Source organism: Micrasema longulum, unplaced genomic scaffold, assembly GCF_059751315.1.
Source record: "Micrasema longulum isolate JH-2025_06_02 unplaced genomic scaffold, ASM5975131v1 h1tg000455l, whole genome shotgun sequence".
Taxonomy (NCBI): Eukaryota; Metazoa; Arthropoda; class Insecta; order Trichoptera; family Brachycentridae; genus Micrasema; species Micrasema longulum.
The window spans coordinates 101330-122076 of NW_028277654.1; the positions used below are offsets into that span (position 1 = coordinate 101330).

Sequence of the window (20747 nt, forward strand, 5' to 3'; positions counted from 1 at the left end):
TTCAAAAGGTGCAGTGAGGTTTTTATTTAAAAAAATCCAAGAAACTGGATCCATAGAACGGAAAAAAGGAAGCGGACGGGGGCGCGTGACATCTGCCCGAGATGATCGCTTAATAAAAAAAATTGTTATGCGCGATCGATTTTTAACGGCACCTGAAATACACGCAGAGGTGCAGTCTACCAGCACATCAACATTTTCAGTAAAAACAGTGTCCAGGCGGCTGTTGGAGCATGGTTTCCAAGCACGGAGTCCCGCAAAGAAACCATTACTCACGGACAAAATGAAGAAGGCTAGACTGGATTGGGCGAAAGAGCACCAGAATTGGACCTTGGAGGATTGGCAAAATGTTGTTTTCTCTGATGAATCAAAATTCAACCTTTTTGGTCCAGACGGCAGAAAGATAGTTCGACGAAAACGTGGGGAAAGATATCATCCGTCGTGCGTCACTCGAACCGTTAAACATTCACCCTACGTGATGATTTGGGGGTGCATGACAGCATACGGTTTAGGACCTCTAAATTTTGTACAGGGTACGATGAATGCCATTCAGTACAAAAAAGTGTTAAAAAAACATATTATTCCAACAATCGAGGACATTACGCAGTATACCGCGGACCCAATTTTTCAGGACGATTCTGCGCCGTGCCATAGAGCCCGCACTGTGAGTACAAATATATATATTTTTAAATGCATTTTGTGACCACATGATAAATAATTTATTGTTTTTTTATAGATCAATGAATTCAAGGAGAAAATTGGCTTAAAATCGTTGACGTGGCCCGGGAATAGCCCTGATTTGAACCCGATAGAAAATTTATGGGCGATTATGAAAAAAAAAGTCGGGAAAAAAAAATCAAAAAACATTGAGGAATTAAAAAAAAACTTAATTCAAGTTTGGGAAGAAGAAATAACATCAGAAATTTTAGATTCGCTTTACGCTTCTCTAAATAATAGAATTTTACATGTTATAAAAAATAAAGGTGAATTCACTAAGTACTAAATATTTTTAAATGTTATAAATATGTTTAAATGTAAAATACTTTAATTTAAAATAAAGCGATAAGAACCTACTTCTTAAATATGAATTAAAAAATAACATGTCTTTTATTATTCCATCACAAACACTCGACCATAAATGAACCGTTATGGGTCTCTAAGGTTCGGGTAATCTGATACCTGATATATAATGGCAACTTCTAAGTACAATTCATGAGTAAGATTTTTTATTTTAACCTTGAAATAACGAGTAGTCATCACATATGTCAAACAATATAAAAAAAACTAATTAAATATCAAGAATAATTCATTATATGTCAATTTTAGTTTTTTTTGAGAACTCGTAAATTTATTTGTCTTGCGGTGTATATTGTATTTAAAAACTCACCGCCCTCGTTTGTACGAAGAGAAGTCAGACCGCGTTTCCTCCGAATACATCATCGATGTGGACTTTTTCTAAAACGGTAAATTGTTCTAAAAATAACTATAATCCAGGCCGGGTTTTCATTAAAATACATTCGAATTTTGTATTCGTAAATAAAAAAGCAGTTATTTAAAAAATAAAAAATAAACAAATATCGTAACGGTAACATTAAAAAAAATAAAGTCGGTAGGTAAATACTTTAATTTTAATACGTTTCTTATTCATTTTATTTTGTTAAAGTGGCAATACTGAGAAAGAGAGAGAAGGAGAAACATTTGAAACTCCCGCCTCACGCATTCAAAGACTAAAAAGTGAGGGGAGAATTTATTTGTACTTACAGCTATGGACCGACTGGGAAGCTGTATTGATTTTCTTCCCCAATTAAATTCTCAAACATCGTAAGCGTTCAAATAACGCACGGAAAACCGAGCTTTACTGCATCATACCAAATGAATAGAATTAGTTATAGTGTTTTACTAAACAGGGCACGAAATTGTAACAAGTGAACAGCAGATATACCGTCGCTATGAGACGAAATAAGTATAATAATGATTATGCGACTATTGGGCCGGGAATTTCCATGACAGAGCGATAGGATTGCAAGAGTACAGATGCATTAAATATTATACTTTGCTGTCTGCAAGTGCAACTTGGATTTAAGATCTCCATTGGTAAGTATTATTCACAAAACGTTTGTTTCTGGCAACCATTCATTCAGGTTTTGAGCGAAAGTAGTTTACGTATTTTGAATACAAAACGAAGGTGCTGAAAAATTATGCATGAAGCTGTTGCTTCAGTCGCGTTTTCAAAAACATACAATATTGTTTGATAAGTCTAGTAATATCAGTAATAAGTTATTTTTAGTTTTCAAATTATTTTCTATTGGTGTTTTTAATGACTTTTAATGAGAACTAAAAGTACCGAAGGAAAAAACATATTGAAATATTACATCCGTGAATTTTTTTAAACATCCACAAATTTTGTTTATTGTCAAATAAAAATACATATAATGTGGTTGTTAAATTGACTGTAAATATTAGAGAAAAGTGTACAATATTGATATATAAATAAAGAGTTTTAATTTAATTTAATTTGACACTGTCGAGCAAATAATAACTGACAAATAATGAATAATGTTTATCATCATCATTCCCTATTTCGCACACAGTGGTGCATAGGGTACTGAAATTGTAAACCAAATGCAGCGTATTTCGACCAGGGACCTCAAGAATGGTAGGCGAATGCACCAACCAACCACACCAAGAGGCGGACTTATCTCTTCTCGATTTTCTTTTCAGGAATTTTACCCGAGAGCAGCTATCAAGTCGAAAACACTTGTCTAGATTTCCGGTTTAATTTCACACACAGAACTGTATTCTTCATCCGCCTGGACAAAGTGTACAATAATCTTAACAGTAACTTTTTTAAGACAACAACACGCAAAGAAAAACCTGTTCACATTGGTAATTTACAGCACAGAGCACCCAGGCTTGAGACAAATTATTTTTGAATGATTGTGATCGCACCGGCAATAAAACCTCAAAAAATATACAAGTCGTACGTTTATGAACATATATTTTGCTCCATAGTATATTACTAAAATAAAAATACTTTGTTTTTTATTTATTTATTATTTACTTATTTATTATCATTATATTACATACACAAAATTATAATTTATGTAAAGTTGCTTTGACTGTCTAACTAGGGTTATTTACCCCGTTCTAAGGCAGTCAAAAAAATATAAAAAACAGAAGTCAATTTATTGAAACAGCTATAAAAATACAGGACAAAGTGAAAAACAAAGTAAAAAATGGAGTAAAAACATGTTAAAAAATGCAGTAAAAACATAGTAAAATGTAATAAAAACATAGTAAAATTGTAGTAAAAACATAGTAAAAATGTAGTAAAAAAACGTAGCAAAAAAATGACAAAAACAAAGTAATAAATGCAGTGAAAACATAGTAAAAACCATGAAAATATATAAATATGTCCATAAAAATATTTTGAAACTCAGAAAATGCGAAATAAAAACAGAATACATAGTAAGAAACATATTTGAAGTCATAATAAAAAAATGAATGTATGTTGTATAGCAAAAAGCATATTAAAAAGAAAAAAAAATATGACCCACATTATGTTTTAATTTGATGACCAACTAGTTTCGGAAAAACACTGCCTTCTTCAGGGTTATTACAAAACGTTTTGTAATTAACCCTGAAGAAGGCAGTGTTTTTCCGAAACTAGTTGGTCATCAAATTAAAACATAATGTGGATCGTAAAAAGCAAAGTATTTTTGCTATTTATTTTACATAAACATTCAGTCAGTAATGATTTAATTACATAATAAAGATAAGGTTTAAAGACAGACCAGTGAAGTTACTAAGATCTGTAGATGAATATGTTCCAAAAAGTTAGTGCTTCAAACATTAAAAACAAATTATATAAATATTTATATATAACTGTATTTTGCTGCCTATAAATTGATTCTGAACTGAAGCCCTATGTAGTAAACACAATCAGCTTATCTTAAGCTTTGATTCTTAAACTCTTTACTTTTAAGGTTTCTTTCCGTCCGTAAGCTTTATCAACTTTACTGAAACGCGATAAAAATGCTTCAGTATTGTCCGAGACTCTGAGAATAGCGTTTAAATGTGAAGGAGTTTTTACTATTGTAATAAATTGTAATATACTAATATATTTGTTTTAGTACACTTGCTGTTGATCAAATGGTCCTCAGGCGAATTGATTAATTTCAAGATGGGGGTGCTTAATATTTGCAAGGGTATCACGTTTTGCTTGCTATGGTACTTCAGTATTTTATTTGGTGAGTTGAATTTGTTTTGACAAAACATCGATTGTAAATATTGATGGATCTATAACATTGTAAGAGAAAAACTATAAAAAATATTATACATAATTTGTATAAAATTAGATATGAATGGGAATTATTAGTATTGTAGATTTTATTATATTATTATAGACAGATATTATTTCAACCGGTATTATAAATTAAACTATAGTCCTTAAAATATAGCTTGATTAGAACGACATTTGTCAGAAAAAGTGACGACAAAACGTTGTAGTAACGTCTAAGTAGTTATTTATATTGACACACGAAAAATCATTCGTATCTGGCGTGTTAATATTATTTTTTTAATACAATGCTTGACACATAAATCAACATAAATATATCAAATCAGCTTTAAAACAACAAAAAAAAAAAACAAAAATAAACCTAATTATTAACGACGTTCTTACAAGGTTAAATCATTTTGCAAAAACGTTACAGATGGGACAAATTGATCGAATAAAAAAATAATTCATTTGATGTGTTTCATGAATAAAGAATAAATGTCTTATTTTTTGGAGAATAATTGTGTTAAACACACTATAATAGGCTTGTTTTTGCGTTTTTATATAATTTTTCTGAAACAGTCTCTATGAAAAAACTGATAAAATCGATTTGATCAGTGATCAGTAATTTCCCATCACTAATGAAATTAGTTTGACAAATGTCATTCTAATCAGCTATATTTTAAAGACTATAAGGCATTTATGTTTTTCTCTTCTGATTCGATAAACTTCGGTATTAATGTCACATTTACTGCAAATATTTTAGTGGTACCTACGTAATAAATTACGTAGTATCAGAGATTTGAAAATTTAAAATAAGATTTTTTAAAAGTTAACACTGTCCCTTAAAAAATACGCTAAGTAATGTACGGTTAAATATAACCAAAAACTCCGTATCTTTCTTGTTTCTTAACTATTTTTTTGTAATATAAATAGAATATAAAATATTTTTTTACAAAAAAATTATAAATTTAGTAATGTATATTTTTTTAGGTTTTATGATTCTTTACGTTCCTTTGTTGCCGATTCTTCTCTGGGACAATCTTGCTTTCAGGAAGTACACGGACAAAATTTTCGCATTTTGGGAATTGTATCCAACCGTAAGTATTAATATATGTAAATAACTGTAATTTCACTTTATTTTTTTATATTTTTTTTATGTGCATAAATTTTTTGTGCACCACATCAGCCTGGATGTCTAATTATAGTGGTGAATAACATCTTAAAACACTCAGGCTTGAGGAAAAATCGCATTTAATTTTTGTGCTCTCACTGGGAATCGAACCCAGAACCTTCCGTGCGTGACTCAGGCGTTTTAACCACTGCACCACGGAGGCTGCCAGTTTATTTGAATTATTTTAGAGTTCTGATTAATTAGGAAGTAAAGGCTACCTTTAAAAGTATTTCAAAATATGTTTTTCATCACCACACAAATATTTAATCATATGGCATCACATTTTTCGTACATTTTAGAACAGGGCTGTCTAAACCAGATACGATCCCGGGCCAATCCAAATAACTAAATAAATTGGAAGGCTGCAGATGTCATTGTTATAATATAATTAATTTTATTGGTTTATTAATTTATTTTTACAATTATGTCAATATCGACATCAATAGTAGTTGTTGCCAGACGTAGTTTGTGTGTATGTGATTTATATGACAGTGAAGACCTTTCTTTAGATTTATAAAATTCATACGCACTTTCACAAAGATAAGTACTACCCATTATCGTCATATAAATAAATATTTCATTTATTTATTTGGGATGCCATAAAAATAAAATGATGTTCTACGAAATAAATTTTGCGAAAGGAAAATTTTCGTATTTGCGGTAGATCAAAAACACTTCCCGGGCCGCACAAATATAAGTGGCGGGTCGTGCTTTGAACAGTCCTGTTTTAGAATATTCGAAATAAAAATAACTTTTTTTATATTTTAAATACACATACAAAACAGGGACGAAGGTAAATAACTTTGATATATATCTCAACCGAGATAAAGGAATAATTTCAGTATATGTAAATATAGGCATTCAAAGTAGTGATGAAACGGATAGTGCTTTGGCCGGATACCGGATATCGAATATTCGGCGAGCCCCTAGCCGGATATCCTTCAATAATAACAGGTTTTCTAAGATTATCTATCTCATTTTTATTTGGATCTTCCTGCACGTATCGACCGTGTTCAGGTACAAGGCGGTAACGTACAAAAGTTACATTTTAGAGGATGACTAAAAAACAGTAAAACTCCCGATACACGAATTTCTTTAATAGTTGAAAACAAAACTTTTGATGAGCATAAAATAAAAAGGGGTTTAAATATTTTCATCGTATTTTTAATAATAACTTACCGATCAATAAGCTGCATATCAATATGGTTTATAAGTCAATTTTTTTTAAATGGTTTTGGGTAGTTTCACCCATTGCCTTTTATTTTTTCCACATAAACATTTTTTATTTGCGGGTTAAATTTTTTTTCTAGAGTGTGTACGAACACTGACGCACATTTTTGTGCAAAAAAGTCTATTGTTCAAATAATGAGGGTTACTTCCTTTTTCTCAAACACAGTCGATATCAATAAATCCATTTAGTGACGTTGATTTCATGAAATTTTATCAGTTTAGTGAATATTAGGTATCCGCTGAATATTGAGCTACTGTGCGGTATCCGGCCCGGTAGTAAAATTATGCTGGATAGGCCGTATATCGGATATTTTCCGGATAACCGTTTTATATCTAATTCAAAGGGACGGGGAACTGGTCACAATAATATCGAAATAAAATTTAATAAATGCAAGACAGTCAAAAATACCATGTAATGGACTTAATAGTACAATGACTTACCAGACCACTTAAAAAATTAAATCGCAGACAAATTAAAAATAAACATTAAAATACACACGATGACTATGAATATTTACACCACGAGAAATAAAATTACTTTACCTCATAATATGTTTCGAAAATAATACGTAAATAAAAAAAATGTCATGTCATACTAAAGACGACCGAGACAAGATTATTTCCTACATTGCTCCTACATTCATTGGATAAAATAATTAATTTTATTCCTTTTTGTTTTTGTTCCTTCCTTAAACTTATTCTTCTTTCCGCTTTACATCTTTTATGTCTTGTTCTGTTTTTTATAGCGTTTAAACCGTTATTTTGTTGCTTTATTGATTACTTTTATTTATACTTTATATACCATTTGTAAATTATTAAAACAATTACATGTTTGTACTATAAGTTGTATTAGTTTGAATAATATCAATATTTTGCACACTGGTTTTTATTTGTTACTTTTTAGGTATGATTTATATTTTATTAATTTTATAAGGTTTTTTCTTTCTGTTATTTTTTTAATTTAATAAATTGTTATTTTTAAAACTGTATCATATGAAATTATTATTATCAAAGTATTTAAAGTTATCAGTGTGTTTATTTTTTGGGTGATATGGTGTGGATTCTATTTGTTTCGACGTCCGGCTACCATTGCAGGAGCCATCTTCTGGGTAAACTGAGTGAGAATCACCCAAAAAATAAACATATTGATAACAGTGACCGTGAAAACTTTCGCACCTATTTATTTAAAGTTATTTCTTGTATCCAAAGATTGCTTTTTTTTCTTTTTTAAATTTTATATTGTATCATATGAACTTATTAATTATTTTAATTTTGTTGTGGTTATTTTTTTTATATTTTGTTGCTGTTAATTATTATGGCTTAACACGGGAATAGCCTAAAAAGTCACAGTATGTTGGTAAATATGTATACAAACGTAATTTGAAATAAGTAAATAAATGATTATTTTTTCCAGGCATTGTTACAATTAGTATTTGGAACCAAGATCATCGTCCATGGAGACTATGTGGATCCCGATGAGACCGCTATGATCATCATGAACCACAGGACGAGGGTAGATTGGAACTACATATGGATGTGCATGTTCCACGCCACGAGGAAGGGCAGACTCCCCTCGGGGCTTGACAAAGGACCTCATGGCTCCGTGGCGAATGGACAGGCTTACCAGAACGGGGGGCACGGTGTCGTGAGGGGGTATGCCGCGAAGAGCACCAGCAGATGGTGGGAGGCATTTAACCAGAAATTGAGAATGAAATATGTCTTGAAGGATGAAATTAGGCTGATACCCGGACCTGGTGAGTTCACTCAATAGTCGAGTCTCTCTATTACAGCGCTCTCTTTGTATGTACGTACCAGTGGGGACGGGTGATTTTATTTACGGGTAAGCTATAAAAAAATATCATATATTTGTACCTACATAGTAGGTACATAAATAATGTAAGTAATATATACACTAAATCGATATTTTTCTGTCGTTCTGTGTGATACAACAACTCTCATCCATGAAATCAACTTAAACGACGTAACTTCGTGATATATTATAATATATAGATATATTATCCATTACTTTAATACATAACTCATTAAAAAATAAATAAAAAATAGCACTATGAATTCAGTCGATACTTTTATTTGTTTTTTATTTTTTTATTTTATTTCATTGGAAAGCCAACAGACATTTATAAGATACAATTATACCATAAATACATATCATAAAGTCCAATTAGAGGCTTCCACATAATATTGTTATTATAAATGTTGTCACATAAAAATTATACATAACATAAAATAACTAATCATACAAAACTTATGATATTACTAATATATCTACGTTTGAATATTTGTAACACAGTTGCACATTATAAATTCAATTGAATACCTAATATATAATTAAACTATATATTAGGTATTCAATTGAAATGTCAGCTGGCCGAATTGTTCTAGAAATTAATAGGGCTAAAAACGGCTACATTGAGCGTCGTATGTCCCGCAATATGACGCATGAAAGTAATTATGGTCTTATGTCAAAAGTACCATCTCAAAGAAAAATAGCCCTTTTACATTTTACATTTTTTTTTGCACCACAACAGGCCAGGAGGCCTAATTACAGTGGTGAATTACATCACAGAGCACCCAGGCTTGAGAAAATCACATTTTAATTTTTTGTGTTCTCACCGGGAATTGGACCCGGAACCTTCCGCGCGTGAGTCAAGCGTCTTAAACACTACACCACGGAGGCCGCCGCCCTTAAGAAATAATGTTTGAAATACTGTTTTCCAAATCAAGAATCTTCAAACAATTTGTGTGATCTGCAAGTTTAATCTAGGAGAAAAAACCCGCACTGAAAAAACAATCTGGAATAATCGGCAAGTTTCTTGGCTCACCGCAGATGCTGGGCGCGCTTTATTAATATAAATATTTATATTAGGATAAAAATACAAACGGTGGAAATGATTCAAAATAAATTGTAATTATTTATTTGTTTTTCTGTAAATAAAATTACAGTAAAGCATTATTATGGTTAGTCAAATATAATGGTAAGCTGCGCATAATCGCTTCTATACGCGGTTCGCCCCTGGTACATACATATACTGGTACTCGTACATATACTCGCATTGTTATATATATATGTTTAGGTTCCGTGGCCGCAAATCTCGGAAGGTAATCGATGGATTTACTCATTTTTTTGGAAAACATTGCATTTCTTTATATTCTACAGCATAATCACAGCAAATTAAGATATTAAATTTAGCAATGTGTTTTCTTGGTAAATGTATTGTTGCTAGATTATTTTTATTTACTCCCCTAATAATTAATATCAGACAAAGCCACAGCGAAGCGTGGCCGGATTCAGCTAGTATTGTTATTTTTTAAAAAATGTTTCCCACGTTCACAGCACTAGATTTAAAACTTAGGGTTTCCTGGTCCTTCCCCGAATCATAAATTAAAATAATAAAAATACGTATATAGTTTTATTCCACTTTTATTTATATTTTTTATCATTGACCGGGTTTCGTCGCGACCGACATCGTCAAACTGGCAGGAAACTTAACAAATTTCTATGTTATATACGAGCGCAAGCAGGGGTTGTAAATTATGATTTTATATACTTATGGGAATAAAAGAGTTTAAATTAAAATAATTCAAGTATAAATGTATAATATTTTACGTAGGTTTTTTTAAAAATTCAAACGAAACTTAAATTCATACAGTTGTATGGTAGGTAAATTATTTCATATTCAACTCTTTCATTCCCATAATGCACTGCTTGCACTTGTACATACATTTGTTTAGCCTCCCACCAGTCTGACGATGTCAGTCACGCCGAAACCCGGTCACTGGTAAAAAATATAAATAAAAGTGGGACAAAACTATATATGTATTTTTATTATAATAATTAATATGCAGTTCCTCCAAGAACAGTTAGAAAAACTCAATCAGTTATTAATTATTTCGGAGAACGAATATTAAATTGCGTAACTCCAAAGTTGTTGAATGATCTCCTGAAAACCATTATTAGCACAGAAGATCTTTAAATGAATAAAAAAACTTAAAAAATACCCGCTTAATACTTCATAGTGACTTAAAAAGTAGTAAATAAATGTATATAATAGGTGTATAACAAGTGTATTAAACAAACCTGTCTTAAAAAATTGTGTCCCACCGAAAAGTCTTTAGACTTAACAAATTACAACAGGGATGGAGAATACCTTAAATAACGGAATATGGAAGTCTAGGCATTTACAGGGCTTACTTAACACACTGTGTAACATCCACATTTCTTCAATTCTTCCATTTGTTGATTTGAGTGAAGTTAAAGAGCTAAAACCTTTATTGGTGTGAAGAGATTCATCTGAATGAATTACTTTACATATTAGGCAACGTCTGAAAACAATTTAAAAAAATTTACGACTTAGTAATTAATTCAACCATGTCACTAAAAATACCGAATAAACGCTGTTCTGCAGTGCTGAAACTGAAACCAACTGGTTCATGAAGAATCTCACCCCCATCAATAAAAGTTCCTCACTTTTCAGTGTAAAACAACCATTATGTATGTAAATTTAGGTCAAAAATTATATAAATTTTGAGAGAAGCATACATTTCACTTTAAAAAATTGATAATATATGTGTACATACTGTTTGTTTACCTAATAAAATAAATAAATAAATAATTGACATAATAGCAAATATTTCATATTTACCATCGCAGAAATCTAAACTAGGACCTCAAGTATGGTAGCTATCGTGTCGAAAACGCTCGTCCAGGATTCTGGTTATATTTCATACACATAACTCTTCATTCGCCTGGACACGAAATAAAACACTTTTTTTTCGGTGGAAAAAAATTACCTCTAGGATATAACCCCGCTAATGTTTAAATACAACCAAAAAAATACGGTTCACTACCACAATAATCAAATCTTTAACTTAAAAATAAATATTTGCGTTTTTATGATTTACCCAAATATAAGGATTTTGGGGTCATTTCAACGAGTTGTAAATAACTCGCTATTAGAAAATGGGGATCAATTTGGGGTAAAGTGCGATTCGAATCTCGGACTTCTGATCTGTGAGTTTGCAACACTAGCCACGGGACCGCAACCCGGTAAAGGATTTGCGAAGTGCAAGAAGACCTATTTTAAAGAGCTTACTGAATACAATCACCATCATATGTGTGTGGAAATTATCTTAGGTTGGGTGATGCAGCTGAACTGCTTCATGTACATCCGGCGGTGCTGGGAGAGCGACCAGACCGTCATGGCGGGCGTGGCGCACTACCTGAGGACGCTTCAGTACACATACCAGCTGCTCATCTTTCCGGAGGGGACGGACCTCACAGAGACCAACATCCTCAAGAGTGACGCGTTCGCCAAGAAAAACAATCTTCCGGTAAGCTTTCACTACAACATATATTTTAAAACAACAATGTTTTGAGTACTAATATAATTGTTGTTCACTATCTGGTATAAACGAAGTATAACAATTGAAAAGCGTTTTCAGGCGTTGCCTGCTGGGGGAAATAATTCAGCCGGATGAATCTCAGCAACATAAATAACGGTTTCAGTTGGCTTTTGTGAAGTAAAAGAGCTGAAACCTTTATCATGCGGTTGAGATTCATCCGGTTGAACCATTTAATCTAATAGGCAACGCCTGAAAACAATTTTTCATTTTTTATGCTTCATGCCAGTTAGTTTAAGCAGCAATGTTTTGAGTATGTCCAAATGTTTGTAGACAGACTGAATCTCCTCCCTAGGGAGTCATTTAGATCGAAATTACTTGCAACGGAGAGAATTTCGACTTACCGAAGTTTTGTTACAAGGTTGCGTGAGTTAAATTAAAAGATTTCAATTACATATTTATCTGTTTTATTTCAACTTATTTAACCATAAATAAATAAAATACTATGAAATGAATACCGAATAATACTGGTTGAATCTAACCGTGATAATTGAAATTAATTTACGTTCAATGTTATAAGTAATTAGTAGCGTTGTTTTGAAGACAACCGGAATCAATGCTGGGTGAAGAGAGTCTGAATTTAGTTTTTTAGTCGGTAGTGACGTGTTGTGCTTCTGTGTTGGTAGGCCTGGCACCGGGTTGCGAATGCCAAGTGTTACAAGTGCCCATAACAGAAACTCGTAATATGTGAAATCAATGAAAATATCTTTCTTAAATGTTTTTTGTTTTCAGGTGTATCGTAATGTTCTCCACCCCCGCACGAGGGGGTTCACCCACCTGACCCGAGCCATGGGGGCGGAGCTGTCTGCCGTGTACGACATCACGGTTGGCTATGCAGGCTGTGACGGGTGCCAGATAAAGGACCTCATCATGGGGAGGTTTCCGCCGGAAGTTCATTTCAACATCAAAAGGTGACTTGATATTTTTTAAATAAATATTTTCGTTCTTTTGTTTTACTAAATACACGTGCTAATAAATGGCAATAAAACCTTTAATCAAAATAGTCTTGAGATAAATATATACGTACTGTACATATATCTACGGGACTACTATATTTCAATGATTCATGACAAAAGTACCAGTAACGTTATTTTTTTTTCACCTTTCAATTTTGTTTGTAGGATTGTTTTTTTTAATTTCTTGTTTTATGCATGTAAAATATTCTTATGACTTTTTATTGTTAAAAATGTATGGTTTTTATGAGATTATTTGTTATATTTATGGTCTAAGCCAATTACAACAGTTATATGAAGAAACATATTTACATGAAACTGAACAAAAATAACACAAAAGTATGTAGCAAAGACATACCACGGAGAATAAAATAATGGTATGTACTTGTATATAATATAACATAATTCAAAACACGATCAACATATTATAATACTTCGAGCTAACCCATGCTAAATCCCACACTGTTTTAGTGGCAAAAGATCTACGAAAAGTCCGAAGATCTATTATTTATCTAAATTATTCAACAACATTTTTAGTATGGCCAAATGTTTGTAGACAGGCTGGATTTCCTCCCTTGGGAGTAATTTATATCTAAATTTGTCGCAACAGAGGGGGACAACATTTTTAAAAAGGGAATATGGAAGTCCAGGTATTTACAGGGCTTATTATGACCTGTACCGGCTGGTTTAAGTGGCCACTTTACACATTGTGTAACATTCATCATTCTGCCTATGTTTAAATATCCACATTTCCGCAACTCTTTTATCTGTTGACTTTTGTGAAGTAAAAGAGCTGAAACCAATCGTCATTTCCCTACCTTTACTACCTACTTACCTACTTTAAATTATCAGAATAAATTTTTAGCAAGTGATAACAATTTTTTTTTTTTAAACTTAAATTACAAATTTTAAGTTAAAATTTAATGAATATTTATAGAATCACTTAAATATTCTTCACATTTCTATAATATCACATTAAAGCCTTTGAGGTATTATATTACGAAAATGGCGCTAAATAAAATATCCGTAACAATGATATATGTTTTTCTATAAGAAGTCCTTTTTCAGGTTTTTGGTGGGATTTTTCCGAAATTGTTTGTTTCATTTTATTTTAAAATCTTATTCGTTTAGTTACGTGTACAACTAACGTTTTACGTTATTGTTGTAAACAAATATAATTTTTATGTTTGTGTACATATTGTTATCCGTTATATTTTCTGTTTTTCAAGAAGTCTTGTTATCTGTTGTTGTACTAATTATGTATTACATATAATTCTTTCAATCAACAAATTACACAGGCATGATGCACAATCCCTGCCCACGGACGAAGCTGGTTTGGGAAATTGGCTGAACGAGAGGTGGAAGTATAAGGAAGAAATACTTAAAGATTTCTCTAAAAATGGTAAGATTTCATGAAAATAACCAATTTCTGTACATTAGTTTTGTACTGTACTGTAAAAAAGGAAATCTAATGTAGATAAATACGGCTAGCAGTGCAACAGTATATTTAAATAAATTCTTTGATTGTTTAGGTTAAGTATGTGAGTTCATTGTATTATATTTCATAAATGCCAATCTCATAGAATTAAAAATAGTCCAGAAGGAGCGTAGAATCATATTTGAATACATCGGACTGTGTCCAATAATTGCCCCACTTGGACATACTTTTACCGCGCGCATACTTGAGAAGTCACCAGGTAATATTGCCAGATTGCGAAGAATATAACCATAGCACAAATGTTAGGTAAAAAAAAGCAATCTGTTAATTTCTCTAAAATTTTATTGTACACGCGGAAACGTTGATTAACACAACAAAGTAGATAAGTAAAGGGTTATTTAAAAAGAGTAATTGAATTAATGAACTTTGAACTTAAAATATAAAAAATAAATTACTTTACATAAAACTGATATTTTTATGTCAAGTTACATAATATTTGAATTTTTAAAGATAATGTCGGTCAATTGTCCACCACGGCGTTGTTTAATCCGAAGGGTCCAATTTTCATTAGTTCTCTCATTAGATGAGCAAAGTGTTAGTCCATGATTGGAAAGTTAAACTAAATTCTCAGATAGGTACCGAGGGGCCGGGTTTCGAAAAATGTAAATGTAAAAGAAAAAGAAAAAGAAATTGAAAGTTCATGCCCTGTCCAAAAGAAAGCCATTTTAATTATTTTCGAGAGAAAGACATCAATGATTTTTTTCCAATGAAGAGTTTAGTAAAACTTTCTACCAATTTCCTAATTCCTATAGTTTTAATTTCCCGTTTGTTGAGTAAGCTTTTTGTAATATTGCCTTTTAGGAACACAACTAATCATCTGAGTTTTACATTTAGATAAATGACCCTTTGTGTCATAAAAACATTTCCCCTCAAAACGCATTGAGCAAATTATGCTTCGCTTTGTTGGTTTCCAAAACTCATCTCGCCGTACTTTTTGTACTGTTTTTATCCTCTACGTTTTCCTTCTTTCATCAGCAGGGAAGCTAAAACTCCACTAAATTAGTCAAAACCAATGTTCCTTTTAATAAAAATTAGCGTAAAACATTTACTACCTTGGCAACACCAACAAAATGTGGATTTTATTTTCATTGACAATCTGACAGGTGGAAAAATAATAAAATGCTCATGTAAGGAAAAGTTTAAGGCGTATATATTGTTATTGTATATTTAGTTATAAAGGTGCTAAACTTGATTTGTTTCTTTGTTGTTCTCAATATGTGTTATTTTCTGAATGCCAATATTATTTATGTCCCGAATTTAGTTGTAACTCCTAGGAATGTAATTCAGCGTATTATACGTGTAAAATACTTCGTGTTATATGATTTATAAATAAATGAATAAAAAAATTTTTTTTTTGAGTAATGCATTTGCTACTTTTTAAATTTTTTATTTATTTTAAAGTATAATTATACATTTTTAAAATTAAAAAAAAAATCACTTTTATTTTTACTAAAACTAAAATCCCACCAAGCCACTTTTTGTAGCTTGTTACACATGCATTTGCTACTTTCACATGAAATGTGATCCCATCATGTTTCTTGTTGATCCCAGCAGCATTTCTACACTTTGAAACGGCACAACACGGCATAGTTGAATTCGAATCGGGAGTTGCGTACTGAGCGACGTCTACAATGATACAAATGGGTCAAAACGTAAAACTACTCCTTTGAAAGTAGTTTAGTCGCCTTCTGACGTTTGATGGGCGTATGTGGTTTCTGGACTATTCTTAATTCTATGTCTAAAATATTTAAAAAGTGAAATATGAATCGAAACTTATTCAGAATACAATTGCTTTGGTTTTTGTGAGAATCTGACTTTCAAATTATTGGGTTTGTTCCTAACAATATGTCAACCTCAATTTTAGTATTGCAAAGTTGGCAATCTCCAAAATTGAACTTATATTTTACTATTGTTTAAACACCAGTTAAGCTAGGGTTTCCTAGGACAGCGGTGCCCGCATCTTAACGGCCGTAGTGAACGGTGATGCGGTGGACAGCCGTCGTAACGTCGACTAGAGAGTGGTTTCTTAGGGAAACGGTGTTAAATGGTGTTGATAACACCGTTTTCCTAGGAAACCACACTCTAGTCACCGTTACGACGGCTATCTACAGCATCACCGTTCACTACGGCCGTTAAAATACGGGCACCGCTGTCCTAGGAAACCCTAGCTTAACACATAAAATATTGACTAGCTATGGTAAAAAATTGCAATATAACAGAAAAATTTAAGCTACTATTGCGTCAGTTTTTTGTGACTGGCTCAAAATAAGGAAAGATGGATTTCGCCGGGTTTGCAAATAGTACACTCATTTATGTACGAACATGTGTATATTTATAAGGAAATTAAAAGTATCTTTGTTGGTGACCTGTAATTGAACATTTTTTTAAATAAAAATGTACGCATATTGAATTTTTCATAAAGAATACTTAATACTTAATTTTTATGATACCGGCCCGCTTAGAGCGTAAGACTGATTATCTTACTTCCCACTTCCCATGTAACAAATATGATACAGAGCAGGGCAGTGATATGTTTTTTTGCACTTCTTAACTCAAAATATTGTGTATATTAAGTTTAGTGTGATCAAATTAACATAATATTTTTTTATACTTTTATTCGTGTTTCCTTATGAACGCTTAAATTTAGCAGCATGCTCACAAATTTGCCTTTGCTTAGGCGCAAATAGGAACCGAAGAGAAGCATAAATATTGTCATTAAATTATATGTCAAACTATTATTGACAATTCAATTCCATAAATTAAAAATTACTTACTTGCTTATTTTTATAACCTTATACTTGTTTTTTATTTTTTACTATTATATCAAATTACATTGTAGTATTGGCAAATACGCATTTCATAGATACATATTTTTATTCCTTATTTTTTCGTGATAATATATGCTTGCTTGTTAATTAATTTAACTTAAAAATGTCTTTCTTGCTTACCGTAACACTTTATTTATTGTTTGCTTTACAGAATTTATTTCATAAGCTTATATCTTTGCATTTTTTATTTATATGCTTACTGTTTTTTCCTGCATGCCTTTGTTATTATTGTTTTTTTTTTTTTAACTTTGTAAAACTTTTTATTACATACTTTTTAACTAATTTAACATATTTTTTCTGTATATTCTGTGTTTAATATTTAGTATGTTAGCATGTATTTCATTTTTATTTTTTGTAAATGCCTTTTGGGCGTTAATGAATAAAACAAATAAATATGTTCGGGCGGATGAAGAACACAGTTCTGCGTGTAGGGTAGAACCAGAATCCTAAACAAGCGTTTTTGATTCGATGACTACTCTCAGGTGAAAATCCTGAAAGGAAATCGGGCGGAGTAAAGTCCGCCTCGTAGTGTAGTGGTTGACGCATTAGCCTTCCACGCTTGGGGTCCTGGGTCCGTTCTTTAGAAATGTCGACGTGAAATATTTATTTATTAGGTGGTTTACACTACAATATTTCATTGTTCCTGGACTGGCACCTGAAGCGTAAGACTGTTCACCTTACGTTCCTAAATCAGATGATCGAGATACGCTGCATTTGTATCAATGCAGTGCCCTATGCACAATAAAACTCGGATAACGGTTTGATAATGATAAATAAAAAAATTGAATAACAAAGTTACGATTTTATTCGATAACAAAATAAATAATTTCTTATTTTCCTATTTTATTCATAGTTTAACCCTTACGCTGCTACGCAGTTTTTCAAGAATCTAATCAGAAATCCTCTTATTTATACATTTCAAAAATATTTTATCGAATACGTTGTTTTCCAAACACACTACTGTTTTATCAATTAATAGCAATTCCAAGAAAAATCTTCCATTTCATAAATATCTAGTTCAAACCCAATGGAGTGAGCAAGATAGAAAATTCGTGCCGCAAATAGACAATTTTCGTACAGCGGTTGTAAACCCTTTCTAAATTGAAAATAAAAACAAACAAAACTGATCTCGTACTGCAATCTCAAGGCGCATTGTTATTATTGAAACGAAATAATTATGATAGTTTTTTTGTTGATTGCGGGGCAAAGTGCTCTGTTATATATTATTAAACCTACCACTTCCATAAATGCATGCTAAACAAAAATTGAGTAAAATATATCTTGAAATTTGTAAACCGGTAAATGTACTAAGTGATATTATTTCTTGGTAGTTGTCATAATACAATTTTAATTTAAAAAAATAATGTTTTTGTACAACTGTCTCACAAATTGATATCTCTTCTAAGAAAAATATTCCGTTTCACTAATAGCTAGTTCACGCATAATGGATTGAGCGAGATAGACAACAGTTGCCGAAATTACAAACAGCTTTCATACGTTTTCATTAAAATATTTTAAATTATTTTTTATTCATTTTCAAGAAACTTTGCTGTACAATTTAATGCTTAAATTTTTACTGCGCGTAAGAAAATATTTTTTGTATTAAATTTTCCGTAGGCTTGAAATAGGTACGAAACTAAATAATAACCCGTCGAATAAGTAATTTTTATGTTTTGAAAATGTTTTATACCACTGACGGTTAAGTGCAACAAGCAGTTCCCGAATTCATTTACCCTTTTGGGGATTATGACGTCAGCATCAGTCTAGTTAGAACTTTATGATAGGGATTAACAACAACGATATATCGTTGTTTAGCAGTATAAGGGTTAAATGAAAAAAATGTTTTAAACAAATAAATTTTACGGCTCCTGTTTTAAATGAATACGATGAAATTTTTAAAATATGTATCCATATAAATAATATGTATGTCCCTATTTAACGAGGACTGTGTTCTAGCTAGTAGGGTCAACAGTAATGAAAGTTAAAATATTTTTTTGTTTTTGTGTTTGCGTATTATAATTTTATTTTTTACCATTTCTTGTTTACATTTGTTACATTTTTTTTATTACATAATATATCACTTTATTTATAAAAACAATAAAAATCCGCATAAAAATTTAATCACAGAACGCTCTCTGATACAAACATCGATGTCAGCCATTTTGCAAGCGACTGCAGTGCTGCCACCTGTTAATGCAGAAAGTTACTATTGCGGTAGATTGTAGAAGGTTTAAGTAATAGCGCCAAATTGAAATTTTTCACATAACTAACTTTATTTAAGTAAAAAAAAATAGGAGGCATTAGTTTTTGACTGACCCTCGTATATAACATTCAAATATTTAAACTTTGTATGGATAGTGTCGTATTTATAAAATTAGGTTAATCTCCATCTAACACGAATCAGTCTGTTTTAAAGTGAATGAAATTATAAATAGTTTTATATCAAATAATTATTATGTTCTATTTTATTCACAGGGCGATTTGTGAATGCATCCAATAGGTTAGAGCACCGTTCCAAGAGGGAGCTGATTGTGGCCCTCATATTCTGGACACTCCTCGTCTTCTCCAGTCCACTACTCCTCATGTACAGCCGCTATATTTGCTCCACTGCGACAGTATGGACCGTCACAATTATCGCCCTGAGCATGACAAAGGGCTTTCAGCAACTAGAGATGGACTGGTTTAAAATAAAACAAAGATTTGGGTATAAATAACTTAGACAGAAAGATTTAACCTGATAAATTTGATATGTTATGATGAAACACAATATTTTATGAAAATGAATACACAATTTTAATTTATACACACCGGAAGACATAAATGAGCGTAAATCTTTCTACCCGTGTCATTTTGAAAAAAAACAAAAACTTGCTTTTATTTAACACGCTTAAAAAAAAATGTAATGAAACCAACTGGTCCAAGAAGAAGTTTAAAAAAATATTTTCAGGCGTTGCCTAGTATGTGAAATAATTCAGTCAGATGAATTTCTTCACAACAATAAAGGTTTCAGCTCTTTAACTTCACTAAAATCAACAAATGAAAGAATTGAATAATTCAAACATAGGCAAAATGGTGAATGTTACACAGTGAGTAAAGTGGTTACTTAAACCAGCCAATGACAGGTCATAAGTCCTGTAACTGTCTAGACTTTCATATTCCCTTATTTAAGGTATTCTCCATCCCTGTTGTAATTTGTTTGAGGTTGCGCCTAGGTATAGTAGTCGAATACTGGTGGGAATACCATCCTTATTGTAGTGGTAGTAGAAGGATGGTTTTTCCATTCATATTTTACCACTATGGATTGGCTTAACTCTATACCAGGTTTATTAGTAAACCCCTTATTTTCTATACGCTAGTGATTGACCGC

The 20747-nt window shown here is 31.7% G+C and overlaps 1 protein-coding gene across 1 annotated transcript; it reads left to right on the forward strand.

Annotated features, from left to right (window-relative positions):
* Positions 1-1735: 1735 nt before the first annotated feature.
* LOC148281466 (lysocardiolipin acyltransferase 1-like) lies at positions 1736-20247 on the forward strand. The gene is made up of 8 exons (XM_088226673.1): positions 1736-2091; positions 4131-4247; positions 5270-5376; positions 8095-8434; positions 11836-12032; positions 12834-13012; positions 14353-14456; positions 19856-20247. Exons 2-8 carry the CDS (start codon positions 4181-4183, stop codon positions 20092-20094), a joined length of 1233 nt encoding a protein of 410 aa, XP_088082799.1. The 5' UTR covers positions 1736-2091; positions 4131-4180; the 3' UTR covers positions 20095-20247.
* The last annotated feature ends 500 nt before the right edge of the window (positions 20248-20747 follow it).

Excerpts from the sequence above, each read along its gene's own strand:
- LOC148281466 (XM_088226673.1), top strand. The coding sequence starts at position 4,181 with ATGGGGGTGCTTAATATTTGCAAGGGTATCACGTTTTGCTTGCTATGG. Across the intron at positions 8,435-11,835 it reads TAGGCTGATACCCGGACCTG|GTTGGGTGATGCAGCTGAAC; the intron begins GTGAGTTCACTC and ends AAATTATCTTAG. Across the intron at positions 14,457-19,855 it reads TAAAGATTTCTCTAAAAATG|GGCGATTTGTGAATGCATCC; the intron begins GTAAGATTTCAT and ends TTTTATTCACAG.